The sequence below is a fragment of the Acinonyx jubatus genome, chromosome F2 (assembly GCF_027475565.1).
Source record: "Acinonyx jubatus isolate Ajub_Pintada_27869175 chromosome F2, VMU_Ajub_asm_v1.0, whole genome shotgun sequence".
Classification (NCBI taxonomy): domain Eukaryota; kingdom Metazoa; phylum Chordata; class Mammalia; order Carnivora; family Felidae; genus Acinonyx; species Acinonyx jubatus.
Window position 1 is genome coordinate 59,184,102 of NC_069394.1, and position 25,076 is coordinate 59,209,177.

The 25,076-nt window shown below is 35.0% G+C and overlaps 1 protein-coding gene across 1 annotated transcript in view; it reads left to right on the forward strand.

Annotated features, from left to right (window-relative positions):
• Nucleotides 1-25,076, forward strand: part of UBE2W (ubiquitin conjugating enzyme E2 W) — a 73,025-nt gene that overhangs the window by 35,380 nt on the left and 12,569 nt on the right. The window contains exons 2-5 of the mRNA XM_027064363.2: nucleotides 3,643-3,734; nucleotides 9,535-9,637; nucleotides 19,477-19,632; nucleotides 23,315-23,390. Of these exons, the coding sequence (XP_026920164.1) occupies nucleotides 3,643-3,734; nucleotides 9,535-9,637; nucleotides 19,477-19,632; nucleotides 23,315-23,390 (427 nt within the window). The remainder of the gene's footprint in view (nucleotides 1-3,642; nucleotides 3,735-9,534; nucleotides 9,638-19,476; nucleotides 19,633-23,314; nucleotides 23,391-25,076) is intronic.

A 25,076-nucleotide genomic window follows, 5' to 3' on the forward strand; every position in this document is an offset into this window, starting at 1 on the left:
CCCTGTTTTGTGAACCATCCAAATAGACAAACCATTTGACCTTCCATTCTTTGTATGTTTTTTTTTTATGTTTTGATTTCAAGTGCATGGGTGAATTATTACTTTTATTAGTGGGCTTAGTAAATATGCATTAGCCCCCAAAAGGTTGGTCATGCTTTATCTCTTTATTGGAGGCGATGTGGATGTGTGCAAAGTAGTTTAAAGCCTAGTAGCTAAGACATTAAGGGGCTGGCATGAATTGTCTTTTTATGTAGTGACTCACCCGCTCAGTAAAAAAAAAACTTTTTATGTAGTGACTCACCCCCTCAGAATGTTTTAGATTCTGACCTGTGATATTGAAATGGAAAGTGGGTTGTAGATTATAACCCCTTTTCATGAGGAGAGTTTGGAACAGAGATCCTGCATTATCTGTTGCTATATAACAAATTATCTCCAAATTTAGTAATTTAGAAGAACAAACCTTTATAATCCCATGTCGCCCAAAGGGTCTGGAATCAGAGGCTTAGCTGGATGGTTCTGGCTTAGAGTCTCTCTTGAGTTTGTAAGCAAGATATTGGCCTGGGCTGCAGTCATCTGAAAGACTGGCTTAGGGTTGGAGAATATGCTTCCAAATCATACATGGTTATTAGCAGGAGGCCAGTAATCTTAGCATGCAGGCTTCTGAATTAGGCTGTTCACAATACAGCAAGTGATTCTAAAGAGAATGACCAAGATGTAAACCATATTGTTTTATAACCTAATCTTGGGAGTGACATACCATCATTTCAGCTATGTTCTGTTAGTCACACTGTTGAATTTTGGTACAGTGTGGGAAGGAACTACACAAAGATGGGAATACAAGAAAGCAGAGTTAATTGCAGATTCTCTTGGGAGTTTGGTCATCACAGGTCTTTTTCTTTGTGGACATGTAAGAATTAGTGTCAGGGTGAGGAAAGCATTTCTTTTTTCATAGCACTCTTAATCATTATGTTCAGGAGACATAAGGGATAATGATACCAATAAAGCTCTTCTTAACTTACCTTTATATCCTTATGTTTCAGTTAGTACCTGTGCAAATTGCCTTATATATCCTTGATTTGATAACAGGGCTTGCGCTCCCTGTTTTAGTAAAGTTCTCAAGATCTGCAGAATTTCTACAGCAGTGTTACCCAAAATGTGATTATTGAAACAAGACTTTTCAGAGATGCTCTACACTAATGGGTTTCCATTACTTTTGGAAACTTCTTTGTTATCTTCTTCTCCTTGGAGAATCAATGTAGAAGTCTCTGAGAAGTCCCGCATTGAAGATACCAGTTTTTCGTTGTTGCACCCAGTGTTCTTAATTCACTTGAGGGGCACCTGGGTGGCTCAGTTGGTTAAGCATCCACCTTAGGCTCAGGTCATGATCTTACAGTGGTTCATGAGTTTGAGCCCTGCATCAGGCGCTCTGCTGTCAACACGGAGCCCATTTCAGATCCTCTGTCCCCTTTTCTCTGCCCTTTCCCCACTTGTGCGTGCGCTTGCTCTCTCTCTCTTTCAAAAGTAAACATTTAAAAAAATAGTAAAATAAAATAATAAAAATTTACTTGATCAGGGCACCTGGGTGGCTCAGTTAAGTGTCTGACTTCAGCTCAGGTCATGATCTCGTGGTTCGTGAGTTTGAGCCCCGCATCACATTGGGCTCTTTGCTGTCAGCCACAGCCCGCTTTGGATCCTCTGTCCCCCTCTGTCTCTGCACCTCCCCCTCTTCCCTTCTCCCCATCGCACGTGTGCATGCTGTCTCTGTCTCAAAAATAAACATTAAAAAAATTTACTTGATCATTGAATCACTGTATTATATACCTGAAACAAATAATAACACTGTATGTTAAATACACTGGAATTAAAATTTAAAAACTTGAAAAAAAATATACTTGATCATATAACCTACATTTGTTAACATAAGTGGAATAAATTAAAAACCTTGTTCTAACATAGAACTTTATCACAAATATATTTCTTTATTCAAAACAAGTCACTTAGGCAGCTTTATTTCTGTATTTTAGATACTTAAAATTTTTCTTAACTGCGTTTCAATTTGTAATTATTTTGCATTTTGGAAGGCAGCTGAGATCAGAAATTGCAAGTAGTTGATACCTTATTTTCATTTTACTAGCAATTATGATACTGCAGGATCTAAGGAAAGATTTCATTCTTGGCCACTTTAAGAGCCATTTAGGAATTTAGAATTTTTTTTTTTTTTTTAACATTTAGTGATTTATTATCGATGTTTTTCAGCATATTCTAGACCCTGGGGATGCTGTGATCAAAAACATGGTCTGTCCTCATTGTGAGGTGAGAGCCAAACAAATGTAGGAGGTAATTGCAGAAAGGCCACAGAGACCAAAGTAAAGGTGTGGTAGTCCACAGATACCTGCTTGTGGGCCAAGTGTGTGTGCCTATTAATAAGTTCTTTTCCAGTGATTCTCAACAGAGAAGGCAGGAGGTTTTTTTGTTTGTTTGTTTGTTTTTTATTTCTTTATTTTGAGAGAGAGAGAGAGAATGAATCCCAAGTAGGCTCTGCACTATCAGCACACAGCCAGACGTGGGGCTCAAACTCATGAACGGTGAGATCATGACCTGAGCCAAAATCAAGAGTTGGTCGCTTAACCGACTGAGCCACCTAAGTGCCGCGAGAAGGGAGGATTTTTCCAATCTGTAGTGGTATTGGATGCTGTTAAATTTACTTAAAGGCATCATAAACTGAAAAGGTCTAGAAATATTTGTTAGTGATACTTGATTGTCCAGCAACAGCACAAACTAGCTTTTAAGTAGAGAATTGTTGAGTTCTGAACAGATACCCATTTTGGTCTACTTTATTCCAAGAAAAGATGCTCATTAAGAGTATGTATAATGTTACATGAAATAATTTCTAATAACATGGGTTATTTGATTTTTAAACCCATAAGTTGCAGGCTTCTATGGTTTTTGTTTTGCTTTGTTGTATACTGATAAAGAATGTCCACTAGTGATAACAGAAGAGTTGAACAGTAAAAACTTATAAACAAGAATGTAAATACATAGTCATTTGGGTTATGTGGAAAAATAACTGCATATCTTGGGCCCAGATATGTTATATTCTGATATTGATAGTTTAAATTATGTGCAGATACCCTATTTAAGAAAACAAATATGGGCTGTAAATTGTAAATTAAATTATTTAAAATGTTTTCAAAAGGCTTTTTGCATGAATGGTTACTTGTATAGTTTCTCTGAAAAGCTTGCATGTCTGAAATGACACCTTTTTTAAGGATGATGGAGAACTGTGGTTTTTACAATTGGAAAGCAGTAAAGGAAACAGTGCTGAAACTTGTAAGCATTTAAAACCTAGGCTGAGATCTTGTAACCCCAATGGAGTAACAGTGAAGTTTTGTAGGTAGCTGGCTGCTCTTCATAACCACTTTACAGCATCAATGTTTTCAAATATATTTGGAAATCTTTTGATTGTGAATTATGGGACAAGCAATTAAAACTTTGAGAGTGAGGCATACATACAAGGTGTAAGGGACTTGAAAAGATATGAGCCTATGGAGGAAATTTAATCAAGGATTTCATTCTGTGTAGAAGGATATTTATATTGTCATTTTTCTTAAAGTACAAATTATTATTGATACTCTTTTCTAGAAACGATTGCAGAAAGAACTGTTGGCTTTGCAAAATGACCCACCTCCCGGAATGACTTTAAATGAAAAGAGTGTTCAAAATTCAATTACACAGTAAGTAGTTAATTTTTTATTATTATTATTATTATTATTACTACTTAATGTTTACTTATTTTTGAAAGAAAGAGGGCACACATGCACATGAGCCGGGGAGGGGCAGAGAGAGAAGGGGACGGAGGATGTGAAGTGGGGGACAGTCAGATGTGGGGCTTAAACTCATGAATCATGAGATCATGACCTGAGCCTGAGCTGAAGTCAGATGCTTAACCTACTGAGCCACCCAGGTGTCCTGGTAGTTAATTTTTGAAGTACTTACGTGTTTCATTTATTATTAGTGTAATGTATGAATATATACTTACTTTTTTAATGTAGAATTTTCATATTTAATTCCACTCTCTTCTATCAAGAGATAAACAAATAGATCTTATTCTATGCATTTATATATACAATTTGGTGTTATGTAATATCATATACATTATATATAATGTATGATTTGTAACCCTTTGTTTTTTAAAACCATATGTTTGATTACTAATTTTTTTTTTTTTTTTTTTTTTTTAGTGTTTATTTTTGAGAGAGGGACAGAGTGCGAGCAGGGCAAGGGCAGAGAGAGAGAGGGAGACAGAGAATCAGAAGCAGGCTCTGGGCTGTGAGCTGTCAGCACAGAGCCCGACACAGGGCTCAAACTCATGAACCGTGAGATCATGACCTGGGCCGAAGTCAGACGCTTAAAACAACTGAACCACCCAGGTGCCCCTGATTAGTAGTTTTTAAAATGTCTCTTGCTAAGAAGGCAGCATTTAAAAACTTAGGTCTGTCTTCATTTATGAAATGATCTTCATCTTAAATAACACAATTTGGCATGAAGTTGTTTATCACAGTTTTCAAAACCACATGTAAAAGTTTAAAGAGAGTAATAGTCAAGAGGTGTCTCCATCCCATGAACACAGTAGTTGCCCTGTACAGAAGGGTAAATAAATGAATGTCAGACCCTCAACAACCTCTTTTAATAGATAAGAAACTTCTTCATGAGGATGAAAAAGTGAAGCATGAAAGGAAGACACAGAAATATTCTAATTCCCCTCCTTCCTTGGGAGTAAAGAAGTGAAATCTTTCCCCAGATACAATACCAAGAAGGGTAGAGAGATATGTGTCCTCTTGCATAAAAATGAGCATTTGAATTAGTTTGAAACATTTTCAAGGGTATCACTTTAAGTCTCCAACCCTGTGTAGTCTATTTTTTACCACTCCTTTGATTTAATATTTTATTAGACAAGGGTAAATGTTCTGAAATTGGGGGGGGGGGTAGTGGTGGAATTTAAAATAATGAACCCTCTTCTTAAAAAAAAAAAACAACTCCAAAAACATAAAAGGGATAGGAGGCAACAAAATAAAAGTATACTGTAGACCAAGTTGTAGGGCAAATACTTAGTGATAGTCTAGGTCCAGAGAGCAAAACTGACCAAAATTCATGGACTAGGGCACCTGTATGGCTCAGTCAGCCAAGTGTCTAACTCTTGATTTCAGCTCAGGTCATGATCTCATGGTTCATGGGATCAAACCCCACTGTCAGCATAGAGCCTGCTTGGGATTCTCTCCTTTCTCTCTCCCCCTCTTTCTCAAACAAACATGTAAAAGAAAAAAATTCATGGGCATATTTATCTTTTTAGAGAGACAGTTTTGGTTACCTTTGACTTTGATACTTGAGTCAGTACTTAAGACAGAAGTCAAGCCTTTTAAGAACAGGGATATGAAGAATGGATCTACTGATGGTTGGATGGATATTGATGTTTGAAAATGTAGTGTAGATTTCTATCTCTATAACAATCATTTTAAAACATTGCTGGGTTCGCAAGTATTTTTAGGTTCCCTGCAAAACTGAGCAGAAGATACAGAGATTTCTCATATATCCTCTGCTCTCACAAACGCAGTCTCCCCCATTATCAACATCTTGCCCCCAGAGTGGTATATTGGTTATAATTGATGAATTATGATTGACACATCATAATTACGCAGAGTCTGTAGTTTACATTGTAATTCATTCTTGATGTTTCTAAGGATTTGGGCAAATGTACAGTGACCTGTATTATCATTATGGTATCATACAGAATGTTTTCATTGGCCTAAAAATCCCCTGTGCTCCAGCTATTCATCACCTCCCCCAACCACTGATCTTACTTTCTCTGTAGTTTTCCCTTTCTCAGAATGTCATATAGTTGGAACCATACAGTAAGTAGCCTTTCAGATCTCTTTTACTTAGTAATATGCATTTAAGGTTCTTCCATTTCTTTTTGTAACTCTCAATTGATTTTTCATTTCCATCAAACAAAATTTGAAAATGGAATGTATGGCATTTGTTCTGTATAATTATGTGATTTTTTTTTTGTTCTGTATAATTAAACAGAATATATTCCATTTTCATTGGTAATAAGTGCTTCCTCTTTCAGTCTTTTTTTGGTGGGGCAGGAGGACTACACAACACAATGATTTATAAAATGTTAATGGAATGTTCTGCATTAAAAAAAAATTTTTTTTTAATGTTTATTTATTTTCGAGAAACAGAGTGCAAGTGGGGGAGGGGCAGAGAGAGAAGGAGACGCAGAATCTGAAACAGGCTCCAGGCTCTGAGCTGTCAGCACAGGGCCTGACGCAGGGCTCAAACTCACAGACCGTGAGATCATGACCTGAGCCGAAGTCGGACCCTCAACTGACTGAGCCACCCAGGCGCCCCTGTTTTACATTTTTATAAATGGAAACATTTGTATCAAGTAATTATACCATATTATATTATATTATAACTACCAAAACAGCAGTGTCTTTGTTGCAGGATAAACCTGTCATTTAGAGAGGTTTGTCAGGCAGTTGTTTTTTTTTTTTTAATAATTTATTGTAAATCAATCACAAAAGTTTTATATCTTTATCTTCCAGGATCTATAAATACTCTTAAAAAATTCTATCTTAAAATATGTGTTTAAATGGGATAAGAATTATAATGAAAGCACATTAAGCTTTCTGGAAGACAGTTTGGTGGCATATATTAAGATATTTAAAAATGAGAGTGTCATATCCTTTGACCTAAGAAATAAACCCATGCTGTCTTAAGGAAGGAACAGAGATACAGAAAGATTAGCCCAGGGACACCTGGTTGGCTCATTCAGTAGAACATGCCACTCTTGATCTCTGGGTTATGAGTTTAAGCCCCATGTTGGTGGACATAGAGCTTATTTAAAAAAACAAAATTAACTTAGAACTAACTATACTTCTTTCAACATTACTATTTCTGGGGACAATTTGGAAACAATGTAAATATCTATAATTGGGAAATGGTTTCTCAGTGAAATGGCATCCCCTGAGTTACAGCTGATAGCATGAAACACAAAAATTTTGTATAGTCCTAATTACCTGTGAAAATCCTTAGAGAGGCAATATTGGTATGTATCCTGTCTTAATATATCCAACAGAGCTGGTTTTTCCTCCAGAAGGGAATAGTTGGTTGTTTTTTTTTGTTAGTAGGAGCTATGAATGCATGAAAAATACCTGTCTAAACATTAGAATCCTAGAACAATAGTTATTCACAGGAAGTTAAGAACTGAAACTTCTCCCATATTCATCCTCAGAGGCATGTACCCATAATTGGAATCATAAACACTGGTGATTTGAATGTATATAAGTGTGCACATAATTCAACTATTAGATGTCAATATCATAGATAAAGAAACTACAAAATGACTAGAATGAAACGTACCCCAAAAATTTCAACAGTGATTATCTTTGGGCGACTTTTGTTTATTTATACCTTTCTAAATTTTCTGTGGTGAACAAACATGCATTACTTTTTTAATTAGCAAAAGTTATTTAAAATTACCCTGTACAGTGTTGAAAATTATGCCTTCTTTGACCGATCTCACCCAGGTATTGGAAGGATTACTGAGATATTTGCTTAGCTATTATTTAAAAGCTGTGTTTGGATAGATCACATGTAAATTTGTGGTACATTATATCCTAAAATTTGCTTTTAAACAGAAAGAAAGGGCACCAGGAAGTCCTCTGATTTTTCCTTGGAATAATCACTGCATAGTGGATGTCAAGATAGCTAGAAAGGACCCAGTTTTTAAAGAGAATAGATTTTTGTTTTTAATGCAGTTTATGCATTATACATTTTCTGAACGTTTTTATTCATTTTTGAGACACGGAGTGTGAGTGGGGGAGGGGCACAGAGAGACACACACACACACACACACACACACACACACACACACACACACACAATCTGAAGCAGGCTCCAGGCTCTGAGCTGTCAGCACAGAGCCCGACTTGGGGTGGGGTGGGGGGGCTCGAACTCACGAACCATGAGATCATGACCTGAGCCGAAGTCAGACGCTTAACTGACTGAGCCACCTAGGTATCCCTGCATAATATTTAATTTACTGCGTACTGGTTCTAATATCAGGAAAGTGCTATGCGATTTATCTTTCCAACACTTTGAGATGAATATCTATTTTCAGTGAAATTTTAACTTGTTTTTAATATCAATTTTACAATTGAAATAGTTCAAACAAGAGAGGTAAAACAGCTTACTCATGGCCACACAGCTAAAGGACAGACCTGTGTAATTTCATGATAAAATATTGGCTCTTGGCTTATATTTTTTATTGCCATGTATAGTATTCAACACGCATTCTGAAAATGAATAGCTATGTTCTTAAGGGCCTGTATGTGTTAGCTGATTGCTTTCAGAGAGTAGACACATTTATTATTTTACATACTCTAAAGTCCATAGTATATGGAATCGTGACTAGAACCCCAACCCTGTATTCTCAATATTACTTCCTTTTGTTTCCCTGTACTTAAAGTAGTACATTTTTATACCTAAAAAATTTAAGAGGAAAGGAATTGGCCAGAGAGATAATTAGGAATTCATTCTTATGACTGGTCCATTTTTGCTTCGCAATGTGACTCTATCATCTTTGCCACCATAACCCTTGTTCTACTCCTGTTCCTCCTTTTTTTTTTAAAAGAGCAAGAGATAGGTGTCTGGCTGGCTTGGTCTGTAGAGCATGCGACTCTTGATCTCAGGGTTTTAAGTTTGAGCACTATGTTGGGTGTAGAGATTACTGAAAAATAAAAGAGCAAGAGATAAGTGTACAGACTATAATTATAAACAGATTTGTATTCATGATTGTTATATGTGGAAACAAAGTACGCTTGTAAAGAGGCCATAGAAATCTCTTCTAAGTTTTATTAAACAACTGAAACATAAGACGCAAAGGAAAGGCATATAGAGCCTTGAATAGCCATCGGAGTAAGTGGACTGATGTCAGCTTAGCTTCTTTTTCGTGTTTAGTCTTCTCTAGAGTACTGATGAGAAGATGTGTCTAACGGCCATGATTCTCTAGTCGTTGTTGATATCTACTTCCACCATTGTTTCTAAAATGACATCAGAAAGGCAGTTCATTTGTTTCATGTTATCTATAAAATCTTTTCAGTCATTGCAGAAATAGTGTTTCTGCATATAATAAATAGTGTTATAAAAATAGTGTTCCTGCATATAATAATTTTTGCATAAAAATTGCACAGGCTTTAATGTCAGCACACTTGAGTTGGGTTTTATTTTGTGTTTTTAGACCTGGGTTAAAATTTGGCCCTGTCCTCTGCTAGTTGTCTGACTTTGATCTGGTTAAATAACCCTTGAGTGTCAGAGAAGGGAATAGGGCGAGGGAGTTAATGTGCAGTAGGATGAAACGTGCTGTTGCAAGCTAATGCCTGGCATAGAGGAAGTCTTCAGTGTTCCTTTTCTCTTTCTCATCCCAATTCCTCTTATCTGAAGTTTTTAAATATTTTTTTCCTGTTCTAGGTGGATTGTAGACATGGAAGGTGCACCAGGTACCTTATATGAAGGAGAAAAATTTCAACTTCTATTTAAGTTTAGTAGTCGATACCCTTTTGACTCTCCTCAGGTAACTGCCTTGCTTTTTAACATTTTATTGTGTTTTTAGATTATAGCAAAATACTAAATTAGTGACTTTTTACTAAATACAAACTTAAAAAAAGAAATCCATTATAATTATGTAAATAGATTTGTTCCTTTTTCTTATTTGTAATATAATCAAGATCTTAGGAACATTTACTTTATTGAGATTAGGACTTTGCTTTTGTACTTCCAAGAAGTTAACATTGTTCTTATTCATAGATGTTAGTGGAAAAGGGTTTGGAAATCTAACCCAGGCCCAGGGGTTGTGGGAGAATTTAACATTTTGGAATACCTGGAGGCACTTATTCCTAAATAAGATGATAGAATAATTGTGAGGAGGCAGTGCTTTGTTGAAAGGAACACTTTCTTGATTTTGCATTAACATGCTGTCTTTGTAGGCTTTTAGTACTGTAAAGATAGAACATATTACAAGATGTTGAATATCTAAACATAAGCCCTAAATCTGATCATTATAATTTGAGGCACAGTTAGTTTAGGTAATGGGTTAATACTTAGACAAATGATAATGGTGATAGAACTTTTTTTGAGAGCTGTTTAACTGGTGAATGATTAATCCTTGGAAGTTAGAGAAAAGGAGACTCTAGGATGGCGTCCACATTGCTGGCTTGGAAGATGGGTGAATGAGTTACTAGTGGCAAAATGTTAAGACTTAATGCCAACTGTGTCTCATATTGCTGGATAATGAGGTTATGGATAATGAAATTTCCCAAATACCTAAAATTCAACATTTGAAGTGCTAAAATATGTTATTTTTGAGGAAAATCATATTTTATTGCCACTTTAAATAGAATATACCTAACAGTGCTCTTGGCCATGTAGGGGTACAGATGGAAGCCAGTTATTGTATTGTGCTATAAATAAAGAGGTCATTGTTTTAAGGCACAGAATTAAATGGAACTGGACTCCTTGAGTGCTACAGTTTTTTAATGTGAGCAGAAAATTAAGATAAGCTTATTTTTATTATTTCATAAAAATAAAGCCAAGGGTAATGACCTTTAGGCCTCTATAATAAGCACCTGTAGACTATGATCAGAAACCAAAGCAAACATCTTCTTTCTCTCTAGAAAACCATCTTCACCTTTTGTTGCCTTTTGGCTTATCAGCATCATTTCAGATTGTTAATGCTTAAAGGCAGTGTGGTCTCAGGTATTCCCTTCTCACCTTCAACTTGTTCTACTTCACTTCAGCTAAGTTTGTGGAAGGTATATGAAGGAAGAATGTGATTTATGAACTCCAAAATGTTGACTAGAGGGATATTGGAGAAGGCTTACTCCAGGAGCCCACAGATTGTTTTATCATGTTTTATCAGAGGAAGATAATATTTCTGTAAATAGAAACCAAGGCAAAAGTGTCCTCTAAACTCTCTCCTTAGCATTTAATTCTAAATCAGATATCACTCTGCAGCATCATTTGAATTTCATCTTGAATATTTCTGTAAGTTAGAACATATATAATGAATTCTATCATATCTCAAAATTTTTTTTTGTCCTTCCCTGGTTTGACTTCTGCCCACTTTTCTGATTCTTCTGATTTGGGATTCTTTATTCACTACCCCCGATACTTCTCACTCTTTTCTGTAATGTCTTCAACCATCTTAAGCGGCTAACTCCCAGATCTACAGTTATGTGTACAACCTCTTCCTGAGGTTTAATTTCACACCCTTGTTGGATATTGCTACTTAAGTACCTCCAGATGTCTCAAATTTAACACTTTAAACTCAATCTTTTCCAATAATAAAATAAGAAAAAAAATTTTTTTCCTTGGGTTATTGTCCATCTGTCTGCTTTTGTTGAAATTCTTTTCTTCACCATTAAATGCAGCTTTTGAGGTCCTTTTGCAGTGCTTAAGTCAGTCCCTTCTTATCTTACAGTCAGTGGTGTACTCCCAAGTTTCCATCTTTCATGCGGGCTATTATGTAATAGCCTCTAGTTCTTTCCACCCCCCACCATCCTTTGACAGTGCTGCTAGATTTCTGTGAAGGCGCAATTACCTCATTGGTTTGCACAGACACACAACACTACCACCACTACTACAACAATCCCTATCCTCCAACATAAAACTTCTAATGCTTCTTTATTTTCTGTGAAGTCAAGTCTGAAAACTCTTTAGCTTAGTGTTCAAGTACAAACTTAACCATTTCAGCCTCACATTTACCTCCATGACTTCTATGTAGTAATATTTGTATCATATTTTCTACTGTAAATTCCATTCTGATTTTGTCTTGTAACAGCTCTAATGAAGTGGTTAGGGAAGATGGATTCATTCTCGTAAGTGAAGAAAGTGAAGTCTATAGAAGTAAAATGTCTTGTTCATGGTTTAAAAGCTAACTTGTAGGATAGTCAAGACTTAAAACCCAAGTTACCTCTTTCCATGCTGCCAATTAGGTCTGAGTACCAGAATGGGGAAAATGCCTATTTATCTAGAGAGTAATATTATCTCTAAAAGTGAAGGATTGTATATAGAATGATAACTTTGAAAGCTCTGGGCAGTTGTTCCCAGTCTTTTGGACTGTGGGGATTCCTTTTTTTTTTTTTTTTTCCCCATTCTTCTCATGGTTTTTATTCAACATTGATTTATTCAACGTGTGTGTGTGTGTATGTTTTTTAATCCAAGTTAGTTAACATATAGCATAATACTGGTTTCAGGAATAGAATTTAGTGATTCATCACTTACATACAACACCCAGTGCTCATCACAAGTGCCCTCCTTAATGCCCATTACCCATCTAGCCCATCCTCCCACCCAGCACCCCTCCAGCAACCCCTAGTTTGTTCTCTGTATTTAAGAGTCTCTTTTTGCCTCCCTCTCTGTTTTTATCTTATTTTTCCTTCCCTTCCCCTATGTTCATCTGTTGAGTTTGTGAAATTCCACATATGAGTAAAATCATATGTCTTGACTGATTGATTTCGCCTAACATAGTATACTCTAGTTTATCCACGTTGTCGCAAATGGCAAGGTTTCATTCTTTTTGGTTGCAGAGTAGTATTCCATTGTGTATATATACACCACATCTTCTTTGAGGATTCCTTTTTAACATCACTCCACAGAAGCTGTGTATTCTAGTATCCATGATTGAGAAGAGATGCTCTAAGTCTAGTAATACTTTAAAATTATTTTTTTAGTTTTTATTAATCACATCGTCTATATGATTATAAAATAATTATAATGGTCTAACAGTCAGTTGCTTGATGTGCATATCAACTTTGAGGTTTTCCAATAACTGAAACTTTCCATTGGTCTATTGCCCTGGGAAAGTGATTAGAACCACTCTAGGGCAGTAAAATTCCTCATTCACCACAGATTTTATTTGATGAGACCCAGAAACACTGGGACTTGCTGGAAAATTAGTTTTTGATCTTCCTGTGCAATAATTAGTACTGAATATACCACTACTAACAAAAGTAGAATTTGGGAAAATAAACCTAAAATAAGCCAGTCTGTTGTGAGCTTAGTACTTTTGCATCTGTAAGTTAGATCTTTAAGACTGTATTAACTTTATAGTCTTTTGTGTTTTCTTTCCCTACTAGTTGTAGTTAATTTCTCATATATCTCGCTTTATAGTGAAAAGCTGCCTGTCTAAACAGGTTTTTGGCCCGGTCATTTGCTTTAAAAGAAACAGTAATGACAACAAAACCTTTTTATATTGGGAGCAGAGATGAGGCACTTTTCCATCACTGTTTTCTGCTAATGTGCACTTACCATCAGCCATACAGAAAATAAAATATCTTTCTGTATTATATTGTTTTTTCTGTGCTAGGATCCAGGTAAGTGATTGGTTGGTTTTGAATTAATGGGTATTTAAACATGAATTATGTGCCAAATACTGTGCTCTGTACTTGAGAGATAAAAAAGAGTACAGAAATTAAAAGGCATCGGGCCTGCCTTTAATAACTGGTTAGGTATGTGGATAGTCAGACACAGATTAATTCATTCTGTAAGGGGTGGAGGGCATAGGTATGAGAGATAATTTGGGCTGGAGGGTCCATCATAAATGGTGTAGGACATTTATATCCCATTGTAAGAATTTTGACTTTTACTCAGAATGAGATGAAAAATCTTTGAATATTTTGAGCAGAGGAATGACATGATCCTACTTAAAAAGGAAAAATGTAGCTATTGTGTGGCACATTGATTGTTGGGTATACAAGAGTACAGGGAGACCAGACTACTATTGCATTAATCCAGGTGAGAGGTGATGGTGGCTTGCACCAGAAGGGTAGCAGTGGAGACTATGGAAGGTGGCCATATTTTGGATCTTTAAAGGTTGAGCCAACAGGATTTGCTCATGAATTGAGGAATATGAATGAGGGAAAGGAGACAGAGAAGACTTCCACAACTTTTGACCTAGGCAACTAGATGGACCATAAATTGAAGGATGAATTGTATGCTTTGGGAGCAAAAGAGAAAGCAGTGACCAATTTAGATTAAGATGAGGAGACAGAAAAACCTGTTTGTACTGGGACTTAAAGTACAGGAAGAATTTATGTCAAAAGTGGAGCAAGTCACAAGAAGACGTGGCCTCTTCTGAGATTTGTGAGCAAATACAGTTTTATGTATAGATGCTGGAGGGCTGTGGGAGAAGATGAAAAAGGAAGGATGTTTTGGGGTTTATCCAAGAAAGTCTTGCAGTATGAAGGATTTGGAGATTTATCTCGAAGGAATTGGGAGGTATGGTCACCTCTCCATCCAAACTGTGAAGTCCTCAAGTTTAGTGTCTAGTGTTTTGCTTCTTTTCCTTTCTACTTCGTCACATTAGCAGCCCTTCTGTTCCAAATATCTATGATCTTATACCGTCTTTCTCTGTCAAAACATCCCATTTGAATGCAATGAAACTGAAACACATCTATATTATCTTGCAAATGTCCTGGTTATACCTTGTTTTTAATTAAGCTTTTCAACTCTAATTTTTGTTGAAGAAATTTTAGGCATTTTAGAAATAGGTGGGGAAGTATTTTTTTAGGGGGAAGAGAACACTGTACTTGGTCCTGAAATGATACTGATGCTAAAAGTGGTGCTGGAAATATACTTGCCTTGATTACAAAGCTTTAGAAACACTGGGGCAGGTCGCTTTCTCCTTACCCCCCTTCCTATTCATGCCCCCTCAACATGGACCCTTTCGTTCTGTTGCTCAATACTCCTTCATTGAAGAGATCCAGAAACTATTTTCATAGTGTTCTCATAGTGTGATTCTCCCTGTTCTTTCATGTGAAAGGGGTTAAGCTTTCCAAAGTTTTAAATAACCATTTTTATTGCTTTAAGTTGTCTAGCATCTAGGATACCTGATGAGGAAAAAGTGAACAGTGAACCCTATTTGTTGAAGTCTGGTAAAGCAGAGGGAAGATAAATGAAGAGGACTGGTAGGCTAGAAGACAGCTTGTAAAGGAGAGAGAATGTACCATCCAGGGAACCCAAGTTTAGTTTCATTGTATCCAGGAATTTTGTCTGTGTAATACTTGAACTACTTGATGCTACTAATACATATTAAATGACTAAAAGGGGAGCATTGATTAAAAACTATGCTAAAACTTCAAATCTCCAGTTATTTTTGTCAGATATTTACCATTTGTGCTAGCCTGCCTCTATCATACATTATGAATAATTACATATCTGATTCCAACAAACTTTGCTTTTATGTTCAATTTCTATAGTTGCCCATTGAGTCTTGTCATCTACTTACAGTTTTAATAAGAGAAAACATTTCCTTATATTGTTCCTAGGGAAATCTTTGTATCCATTTTGTAGATTGGCTTTTATATTTTATAGCCTGTTTTGTACTACTTATTCTTGTCATGTGTTTTGACCTAGTTTGACACTATATTAGGTTACTCTCTAATTAGTTGCAGAACATTAGTGTGAACTCGGTAGTATATGCCTTCCTTGTGGTCAGATCTCAGTATTTGTGAGCTCATTCAGTATCGACTTGATGTTTGGAAATCCTAATGTACTAGTACCATGAATTTCATATTAGAAACAGTTACCTAATTTCCATTCTTTATTTTGTCACTGTCAGTGGCTTTCATTCTCAGATTAGTAGTTTTATGAAAGACACTACATTTGGTACCAAAAGTTACCCAGGGGTTGGCTTGCTTAAAACTTTAGGTTAGATGTGCTTACTTACCTCCAAAATTATGTGGATTCTGAGCATAGTTTTCTTAGATCGCACCTACTGTGGAAAATACACCATAATGATAGATGTTTGGAAATTTAGAGATGTCTGAGGACTGTTTCTTATGCAGACTCAGAACTTCAGATGTGATTCACGTGCATTAGATCTAAAATCATTAGATCTAAAATCATGGCTTTTTTCCCATAAAACAGCTTAGTCTTTAAAATCTGTACTTCCATTTGATAGTTTGGTTTATGCAGTAGGGAGTGTGTGCAGTCTCTGTTAACTGTTTATATGCTAAATTTGAATTTGAATAAATTATTTAAAAAATAAATAACTTTTAAAATAAAGAAATTAGCAATGTTCTTATTCCCTTTTGTTTCAAATTCATTGTATTCAGTTGTCTTCTTAAATCTGTTTTGGTTTTGTCAGTTACTTGGGATTCCCCTCAAAAAGTTTTTTTAATTCTGAAAACAGCTCTTCATCTCTTAAATGTTCAGAACTTGCTTGGCTGCAGTTAAATAACTGAAATGTCCATGATCTAAAAGAAATTCAGCCTTGGTTACTTTCCACATCACATGCAAAGAACCAGAATCGCAGAGTTTAAAACTGTCTGTGGAAGCTGCTTACCAGCCTTTTTACATGAATAGCTGTTGGAAAAAGTTTTTTCTTTTATTTCAGGGGTTCATCCTGGAATGCCAGTTACATCTGGCATGTAAACTCAGCCTTTCCATGTTTAGGCAAACTTCTAAAATTCTGTATCTGGCAGGTTAGGTCCTAGGGGCTATCTTAATATGTGCAGCTTATTGATTCCGCTGTTTTAGGCTGGCTGCATTGGCCCTGCATGCAGCATGTTAAAAAGCCCCAGCTTTTTTTTTTTTTTTTTTTTAAGGTTTATTGAGATCTGATTAAGTTTATTACTTCAGTTCCCTTAGAGTTCAGAGCTGTTTCTGTCTTGATTTCTGGCTCTCTTCTGTGCTTGTCAGGGTCTGCTGCTCCTGCTGTAGGTGTCTTCTTCTGCATTTCATCCCTTCTCTCCTGATTTCCTTGTTCATGGGCCCTTCTTGGCTCTCAGGCCAAGTGATTTAGTTTGTAATCCGTTCTAAGAGAAATACTCCTTTCCTTCTGCCTTGTGAATTGGCTATTCGAAGCATGTTGTGATAATCTTTGTATTTTGCTGTGTATTTTCCTTGATGGTCGCTGATGCATGCAAAGAAGATATCTTAGTAGTTCTTCATTTTTTGGTACTTTCAGAGCACTATTCTGTGTGACTTTTTAAAAAGGAGACCTTACTGGAAAAGAACTGTCCTTTAAAATATATTTCGTGGCCGGGGATAAGGTCTTGCTTGGGCACTGTTTGTGTTATTACTGAAAATACCCTACTGGCCAAACGGGATTTTGTGGCAGAATGAATCCCCCAGGGCAGATGCATATTCTGTGAGATTATAAACTCCCACTCTAGAAATCTACAACACATTGTGGGAATATCAAATGCATATAATAAACTACATGTTTATAAAAAATAGAATTTAAAATAATCGTGGGTAGACTCAAAAAGTATGGAGCCGCAAGACCATTTAAGCAGTCATTTCCTTTTAGGGTAGCACTTTTTTAGCAAAAAAGTGAATGAAAAGGGTAATAACACTGATAGATAAAATTGAGATAAATAATATGCTTTAAACACAGCTGTGCCAGAGTCAGGGATTGGGTGGTCTTCTACAATCAGGCAGAGCAAGTAACTTGATATCTCTTATTTTGAGACTTATTTTTAGTTTTCAGCTTTACTTTAGCTCTTTTCAGTGGAAATGGAGGGTGCATGACCAGAATTTAAAGAAATAAAAATATGCAAATGTGCAAAGTTATTCCTTTGAGAAGAAAATTCCTTTTGTTGTCTTATATTAGCTTCAGCCCAGGCAATGAGTTCCATATGTTAGTAGTATATTTGAAGTGTTAGAGGACTCCTGCTTATGAAAGAGTGCTTTGTAAATGTAAATATTTGTGAAATTATAATAAAGTCAGAATTGTTAGATAGATATTTTAAATAAAAGCAAAAACCCAGCTTATGATAACTTTCCATAACATCCCATATTAAATAATGACATACCTTACCCTAGCCATACTTATTTCACTGGCTTTCTATAAAAGGGAAAATAAGTTATGCCTAGAGTAACAAATACTTCATCAGTTTCTGACATAACTGAAGGTAGGGTTTCTTACTAAGATTTTGTTGTATTCAAGTGTGAGGCAGTTTGTAGGGCTGAGAGAGATTGCTGTAAGTCTCTTTTGGGAAGTACTGGTTTATATTTGATGAGCTTTATAAAAATCTCATCATACCTATTGAATCTGTATCTATGAAAGTGGGACTCTTGAATTCTTATTTTTTAACCAAACCTTCAGGTGATTTTTTTTTTAAGGTCAGGTCAGAAATTAGTAATTACTACTAAACAACAGAATAAAAATGGTACATCTTACTGCAGCATAAAATTAATGTAAAGATTGGTGGATTAATTTTTATATCAAAGTAAGTAATTTTTTATGAAGTAACATATATAAGCATTCTTAAATATTAGACTTCTGCTTTCTTTGTCCTACTTTGGACTGTGCTTACAGATTCATCAGAATGTATGAATTCATTCTCTTGCCCACTCAGATGCTTAGTGTACATAGGGGTTTTGTTTTTAAATATGGAGTTATGTGTTTATTATTGTTTTTTTAAAATACATTTATTATGTATGTATTTATTCAACTTCATTCTTTTTTTTGAGAGAGAGAGAGAATGTACACATGAGTGTAGGAGGGGCAGAGAGAGGATCATAAGCAGGCTTTACACTCAGGGTGGAGCCCCAACGGGGCTGGATCCCACAACCCTGGGATCATGACCTGAGCCAAAATCAAGAGTCGGACGCTCAACCAACTGAGCCACCCAGGTGTCCCAGTGTAGATACGTTTAAGAAGCACTAACAGGATTCTTAATGAATTATTAGGGCAAAGGAGGGAATAATAGATTTATTACCTTTCAAAAAACAGTGCTGAGGCAAGGAAAGTTGGATAAAGGAAAAATTGTTAGAAGAATTGAGTAGAAGAGGCAGAGAAAAACAAGTAATTGGGAGACTCATTCAACCATTTGTGTTTGTGTGTGTGTGTGTGTATGTAGGCACATAGTTATTTGCTGATTAATAAATAGTAATTTGTATCCATCATAATGGACAAGTGAGTTTAGAGCAGGTGTTATATATAGCAGTCATTTCCTTTTGCATGTAGTACCTTAGGTGATAGCATTGTTACCGGTGGAAGGGGTGCTCCTATCATCTAGAATTCATGTTGTCCCCAAATTGAATACTTTCATATGATTTCTATATGCAGAGAGCAATGAGTAGAATTTGAAAAAGCATTCTTATAAGTATAGTAGTCTTTTGCTAGGCTAAAAATGCATGATTAATTTATGAATTTTTAAAAGGAATTTGTGAAAAATAGTTGAAATAAAAAATAGATGATCTGGGCTTTTCCCTATGTGTACCATTCCCTATGTACTCATTCATACAGTGAAACCAGTTCTTCGTGAATTGATGAGAATAAACAATGAGCAGTTATTTTTTAGTTGCTTAGTTGGTTTTTAGAATAATAAGTTCTGTGGAGAATATTTTATTTCTTGATAACACAGAATATTTGGGTGTTAATGGAATTTTATTCTTTCTTAGGTCATGTTTACTGGTGAAAATATTCCTGTTCATCCTCATGTTTATAGCAATGGTCATATCTGTTTATCCATTCTAACAGAAGACTGGTCCCCAGCGCTCTCAGTCCAATCAGTTTGTCTTAGCATTATTAGCATGCTTTCCAGCTGCAAAGAAAAGGTAGGACTTTTCAGAATTATTCCAAGTAATATCTGTTCTTTTAGTTTGGGTAAGAAACTATTTTAATATATGATTCATTTGAAAGACTTAATGCCTTTTATTATGAAGTTATAGGTAATATCATGTTTAGTAATAGATTGGAAAATTACTGTGATAATTTTTCATTCCAGGTAGAAGTCAGACATTGTTTTATATTTCTTAAACAGAAAAGTTCTGCAGATTTCTTAAATAATCTGAATTTTATTTCTGTAAGCATACACAGGGCAAATGTATACAAGAAATTCTTGCTTCTGGATTTCACAATGGAAAGCCCCAGGAACAAGTTTTCATAGCTCCCTTCTCCACTCTGTTGGCTCCTACCCTATCATCCTCTTTTAGGGAATTTCCCAGGAGCCAGAGCTTTCCTATCATTATGATCATCATAATGACTAGGTTGAAGGAGGAGGATTAGATTACCAGTAGAATTTTCAGGACTTCCCTCTAATTCTCCTTTACTAATCCACAGATCCTGTGTCTGATGGAAGGGCAAAAATTACCAGAAACAAAAATCAAATGAGTCAAACTTAGGATACCCTTTTAAAGTATCTAAATCCTGTGTGCATTTCTGATCTTGTCATTTCTGCCTGAGGGTTAGTGTAGCACAATATTCATATATTTCTATATTTTAAAGACTCTCTTTCATAAGGGTTTCCTTTTGTATTCGGTTTAAAGGAGAAACAAATTTACCTTATGTATTAGGGGGTCTGTGGGGTTATTTCAGCATTTTTTTTTCCTGTGTTCTCCAAATTCAACTATCATTTTTACTAAATTAGTGTTTAGAGAACTTGAAGGTTAGTAGCTCATTTTTAAATGGTAAGTTCTCTAGACTCTGAAACACCAAGACACTGTTTGCAAAGTAAGTTTCTTGGAATGTTAGTTCCATAAGATGTTTCTTGGTGTTAGTTTTAAAAAAACAAATGGGTTTTTTTGTTCAAAGAAGTATGGGAAATAATGGTTTAAATTGTATTTTTTAAAAATATGGCATTATAAGCCCTTAACGTACAGTTTTATATACCTAATATAAGAAAGAAAAAAACTTCGGCGGTAAACTATTACACCATTAGTTAAAAGGTATATAGCCCCATTCAGGAATATTAAAATGTGCAGAAAAATGTACACCTTAGAATAGAGGAAATAAGGTACATACTATCTAATTGTGGTATGACTTTTTAATTTAAGTTTCCTCTTTCCCTGTGGGCTTTTTCACATTGCATATAAAGGCTACACTTGAGCTTTTGTTAACCCCAAGGGCTTTGGAAACAACTCTTAACTCATTTATTGCTTCCATATTTTCTCATCCCCCACACTTCCAATCCCAGCATACATAAAAATTTTTAGGTGTAGAGCAGAGCAGTTTGCAGTTACAAAGACTTCTGTGCCCGTGTTAATGTTTAATGTCTTCAGAAAGGTGAGGCAGTTAAGTATAAAATTTAATAAGAAAAATTGAGACGAACACCAGTGATGTGTGCACGTAACTCTTGCATGTGCCTTGAATTAATTAGCACTTTTTTACATTTTAATGTAATTTAAAATACGTGTAATGATTTACTCTTAAAAGCTAGAAATGACTATATTCTTTACCTCCTTTATCCTTTTCTAATCCTCACTATTCACATTTCAGTTTTCTACTAGTTTTCTTGCATAGTTAGTAAATGACTAATTGTTCCATTTAAATTATTGGCAAGCTATGTTATATAATATAAACTTCATTATATTTAAACAAGATAATAATCTGGAAGCTAGAATTCTGGCCACATTAGTTCTGTGAAATATGAGGAAAATTCAGCAAACATCTCGTAGGTACCTACTAGGTGCTGTTTTTACTGTGTTAAGTACAAGGTTACAAACATGAAGAGGAAACTTGGTTTGAAACTGAGGGGATCTAGCTCCAAACAAGCTTTTAAAAGTCTTTTAACTACTCACCAAAAGCTCTTCTTTTAAAAGAGGTGAATTTTACTCTGTGGCCAATATGGTGCTGTGAGTTTCACTTTAATATTTGAGTTGAATACAAATTTTAATTTTTACTGTAAGCATTTGGGAACTTTGATTTAGTCATAATTCTTTCACTCCAGTTTTCTTTTTCACAGGCAAGAATGGTTCCCTAAACTGAGGACATTTAAATCCATTATGTCAGTAGATTTCAGTAGTTAAAAATAATTTCTGATATTGAGAGGGCTTTTAGTAATTTACCATTTATTCTCAGTGCCCTTGTAATATAGATTATCCAAACTTTCCAGCTTGTATTCAGTTCCTAAAACAATTTTGGTAATCCATCTTTTTGTATAGTTACTTTATTTTTCCAAGAACCATGTCTCTGTGATCACTTAGTATTTTGGTTGTATTCTTGACTTAAGCAAATAGAATGAGTGTATTTTCTTCCTTAAACATGTATATATATATATATATTTTTTTTTTTTTTTGAAGATTGGGTTCTAATCAATATACAGAGAAAATGAGTTTATGAAATTTGTTGCAGTGGTAGCAGTTTATTCCACATGAACACAGATTATGACTTTGCAGGACAAACAGCAACAGACCATCTATTCTTTGAGGTAGCCAGGCATCTCATTTCATAATACTAATTTTTCAGGTATTTTCTTAATCTGTGTCAGCAGGGTAATCTTGGGATAGCTGTTTAACATCTTACACTCTACTCTTCCCTTTTGTTAAATCACTATTAACATTGACTTATAAGAGCGTTATAAGGCTCAACTAAGAGCAGAGTTCTGTACCTGAGTTATAGAAGTGCCAAGTGGACTGCCTATCTCCCTTCCTGTTGTCTAGGCAGTCCTGCTCGCCATTAGTTGTTGGTTGAACCTATCATATTACCTACTAACCTGCCCTCAATGGCTTTAGTACAAACTTGACATGTTTCCAAATTTTTGTGGAGAGTCACATATTTGTTTTATGTAACCAGTATCCAACATTTTCAGCGAAATTCCCTTCCATAATCTGTCGTCAGTGTTGTTGGCATCACTTTTCCTGCTATAGCTCCCTTGGAGAGCTGCCATATGTTTCTAATATTATGCTAGTCGGGACATATGTATAGCAGAAATGCCAACATAGCTTTTCCCCTTTTTTCTTTTTACATATTGTTTGGAAACTGAATCCTTTAGTTTGTCCTTGGTGGTACTATCTTACAGGAAAACCATAATTCTTTGTGGAGGTCTATAAGTTGCTGTTAGTTTCTCAGACAAACCTAGTAAAGTAGACTTCTCTGACTTTTTTTTCTTTTTTTTTTTTAATTAGTTTCTAGAAGTAATTACTAAATTATTTCTAGGGAGATAAATGAAAGCAAAATTCTTTAAAACCTAATGCTACCACTTTGGGTTAATAGTTGGAACCTAATCCAAATCACACATGCATACCTTTATTTTATTTTATTTTATTTTATTTTATTTTATTTTATTTTATTTTTTATTTTTTATTTTTTATTTTTATTTTTATTTTATTTTTTATTTTTATTTTTTAATTTCAGTGTCAAGACTCTACTTTTCCTGGAATATATTCATTTGTGCCACATAAACATTTGTATTTTTTATGCTGTCTGTAATAATTCTGCTAAAGCTTTTATTAAAACTGTCTCCTTAAATCTTCTTCTATTTTATAACTTCTTATCTATTTAAATTCTTTTTGGTTTCAGAGACGACCACCAGATAATTCTTTTTATGTTCGAACATGTAACAAGAATCCAAAGAAAACAAAATGGTGGTATCATGGTAAGCAGTTTTATTTTAGCATTTTGGTTTGAAAGATTATATATCTGTTTGGGGAAAAGAAGGGAATATATAACTGATGTAATTTTGTAATATAGAGAAGAGTCTTTAAAATATTTAAGACATTCAATGGATACGTTGGACTAGATTTTTAATGGGGCACATAAAATCATACCTATCATGTAAGTAAAATCTAAAATCACTTTAACATTCTAAAATGCTACCATTTTATCACTAAAAAAGAGTCTTTAATAATCTTTAAATGAAATTGAAATTAGTTATTTGGAAACCTGTTAACTTAAAATAGAAATTTTGATGTCTTTTGTAATTACTTAATTCTGGTACTGTTCTTAGTGGCAGGAGGGGGAATACCATTGTAAGAGATGATCCATTAAATAAAGCTCTTCCTATTCTAATAGTTAGCCCTCAAAAATTTGTGGTTTTTCTGATTGCAGCTGTATGAATACAGTACTCTCCCTGATTTTGTTTTACTGATTCTGTTGGGAGAGTGCTGGTAGCTTTTTAATTGAAAACTACCAGTCTTTTCTAAACTGACCTCACCTCTTCCTTAAAGAGGTATATTTGAAATTCACAACAAAAATTTTATACTCTTCAGTGTACTTTTTGAAGGGAGTGAACAAAACCACCCTGATGTATTCATCAGAGCATTTCCTTTATTTTTCTTTTTTTAAATGTTAGCTTAATAAAAAATGAGAACTGGGGCGCCTGGGTGGCTCAGTCGGTTGAGCGGCCGACTTCAGCTCAGGTCATGATCTCGCGGTTTGTGAGTTCGAGCCCTGTGTCGGGCTCTGTGCTGACAGCTCAGAGCCTGGAGCCTGTTTCCGATTCTGTGTCTCCCTCTCTCTGACCCTCCCCCATTCATGCTCTGTCTCCCTCTGTCTCAAAAATAAATTTTAAAAAAGTAAAAAAAAAAAAAAAAATTAAAAAAAAAATGAGAACTGACAGCTAATTAGTAAGAATATGATCTTTCCCCCCTTATCTTTCTATCAATTGTGAAACCTTCTGTTACCTGAGTTAATTTGAGTCAATTAAAAACTTTTTAAATTATAAAGTTCTGTAGGTGTTGAGATAAGCGATGGCTAGAATCAATACAATAGCACTATGCCAACAGTTACATGTTAGAAAGCATAGTGAAAGAGGAATGCCCCTAAGAACCATGGAAAGGTAAATACTCATGTTAATGACAGTTATAGATGACCTAGAAGAAAAAATGACAAAACTTGTAAGAGCTATCAAAAAATAGAGATATTTGATGACAAACTAGTATTATATAATTTTCAAATTATAGGTTTAATATAATTTAGTTAAAATCCAGTGGAATGATGGGTGAGTGCTTGAAAGTTGGAAAAAAATAATAGGTGAGAAGAGCAGTTTGGATTTTGAACTAAAGGATAATGAAAGAGAATTGGTCTACTAAATACCAAAACATATTAATGCAAGAATAGACATCAAAATAGAATTACTCTTTCCTAGGCCTTTTTATATATAAGATTTGAATATATGGTGAATTAGGTGTCACAAATCAGAAGGCAAAAAATTATTTAGTAAGTTAACCTGTTAGAAAGTTGGTAATCATTTTGGGAAAGAAAAATTTACATTTTTACTTCATATATAAAATATTTCCTGTGGATTGAATTAAGTACTTTTTTTTTAAACAAGGGAAAATAT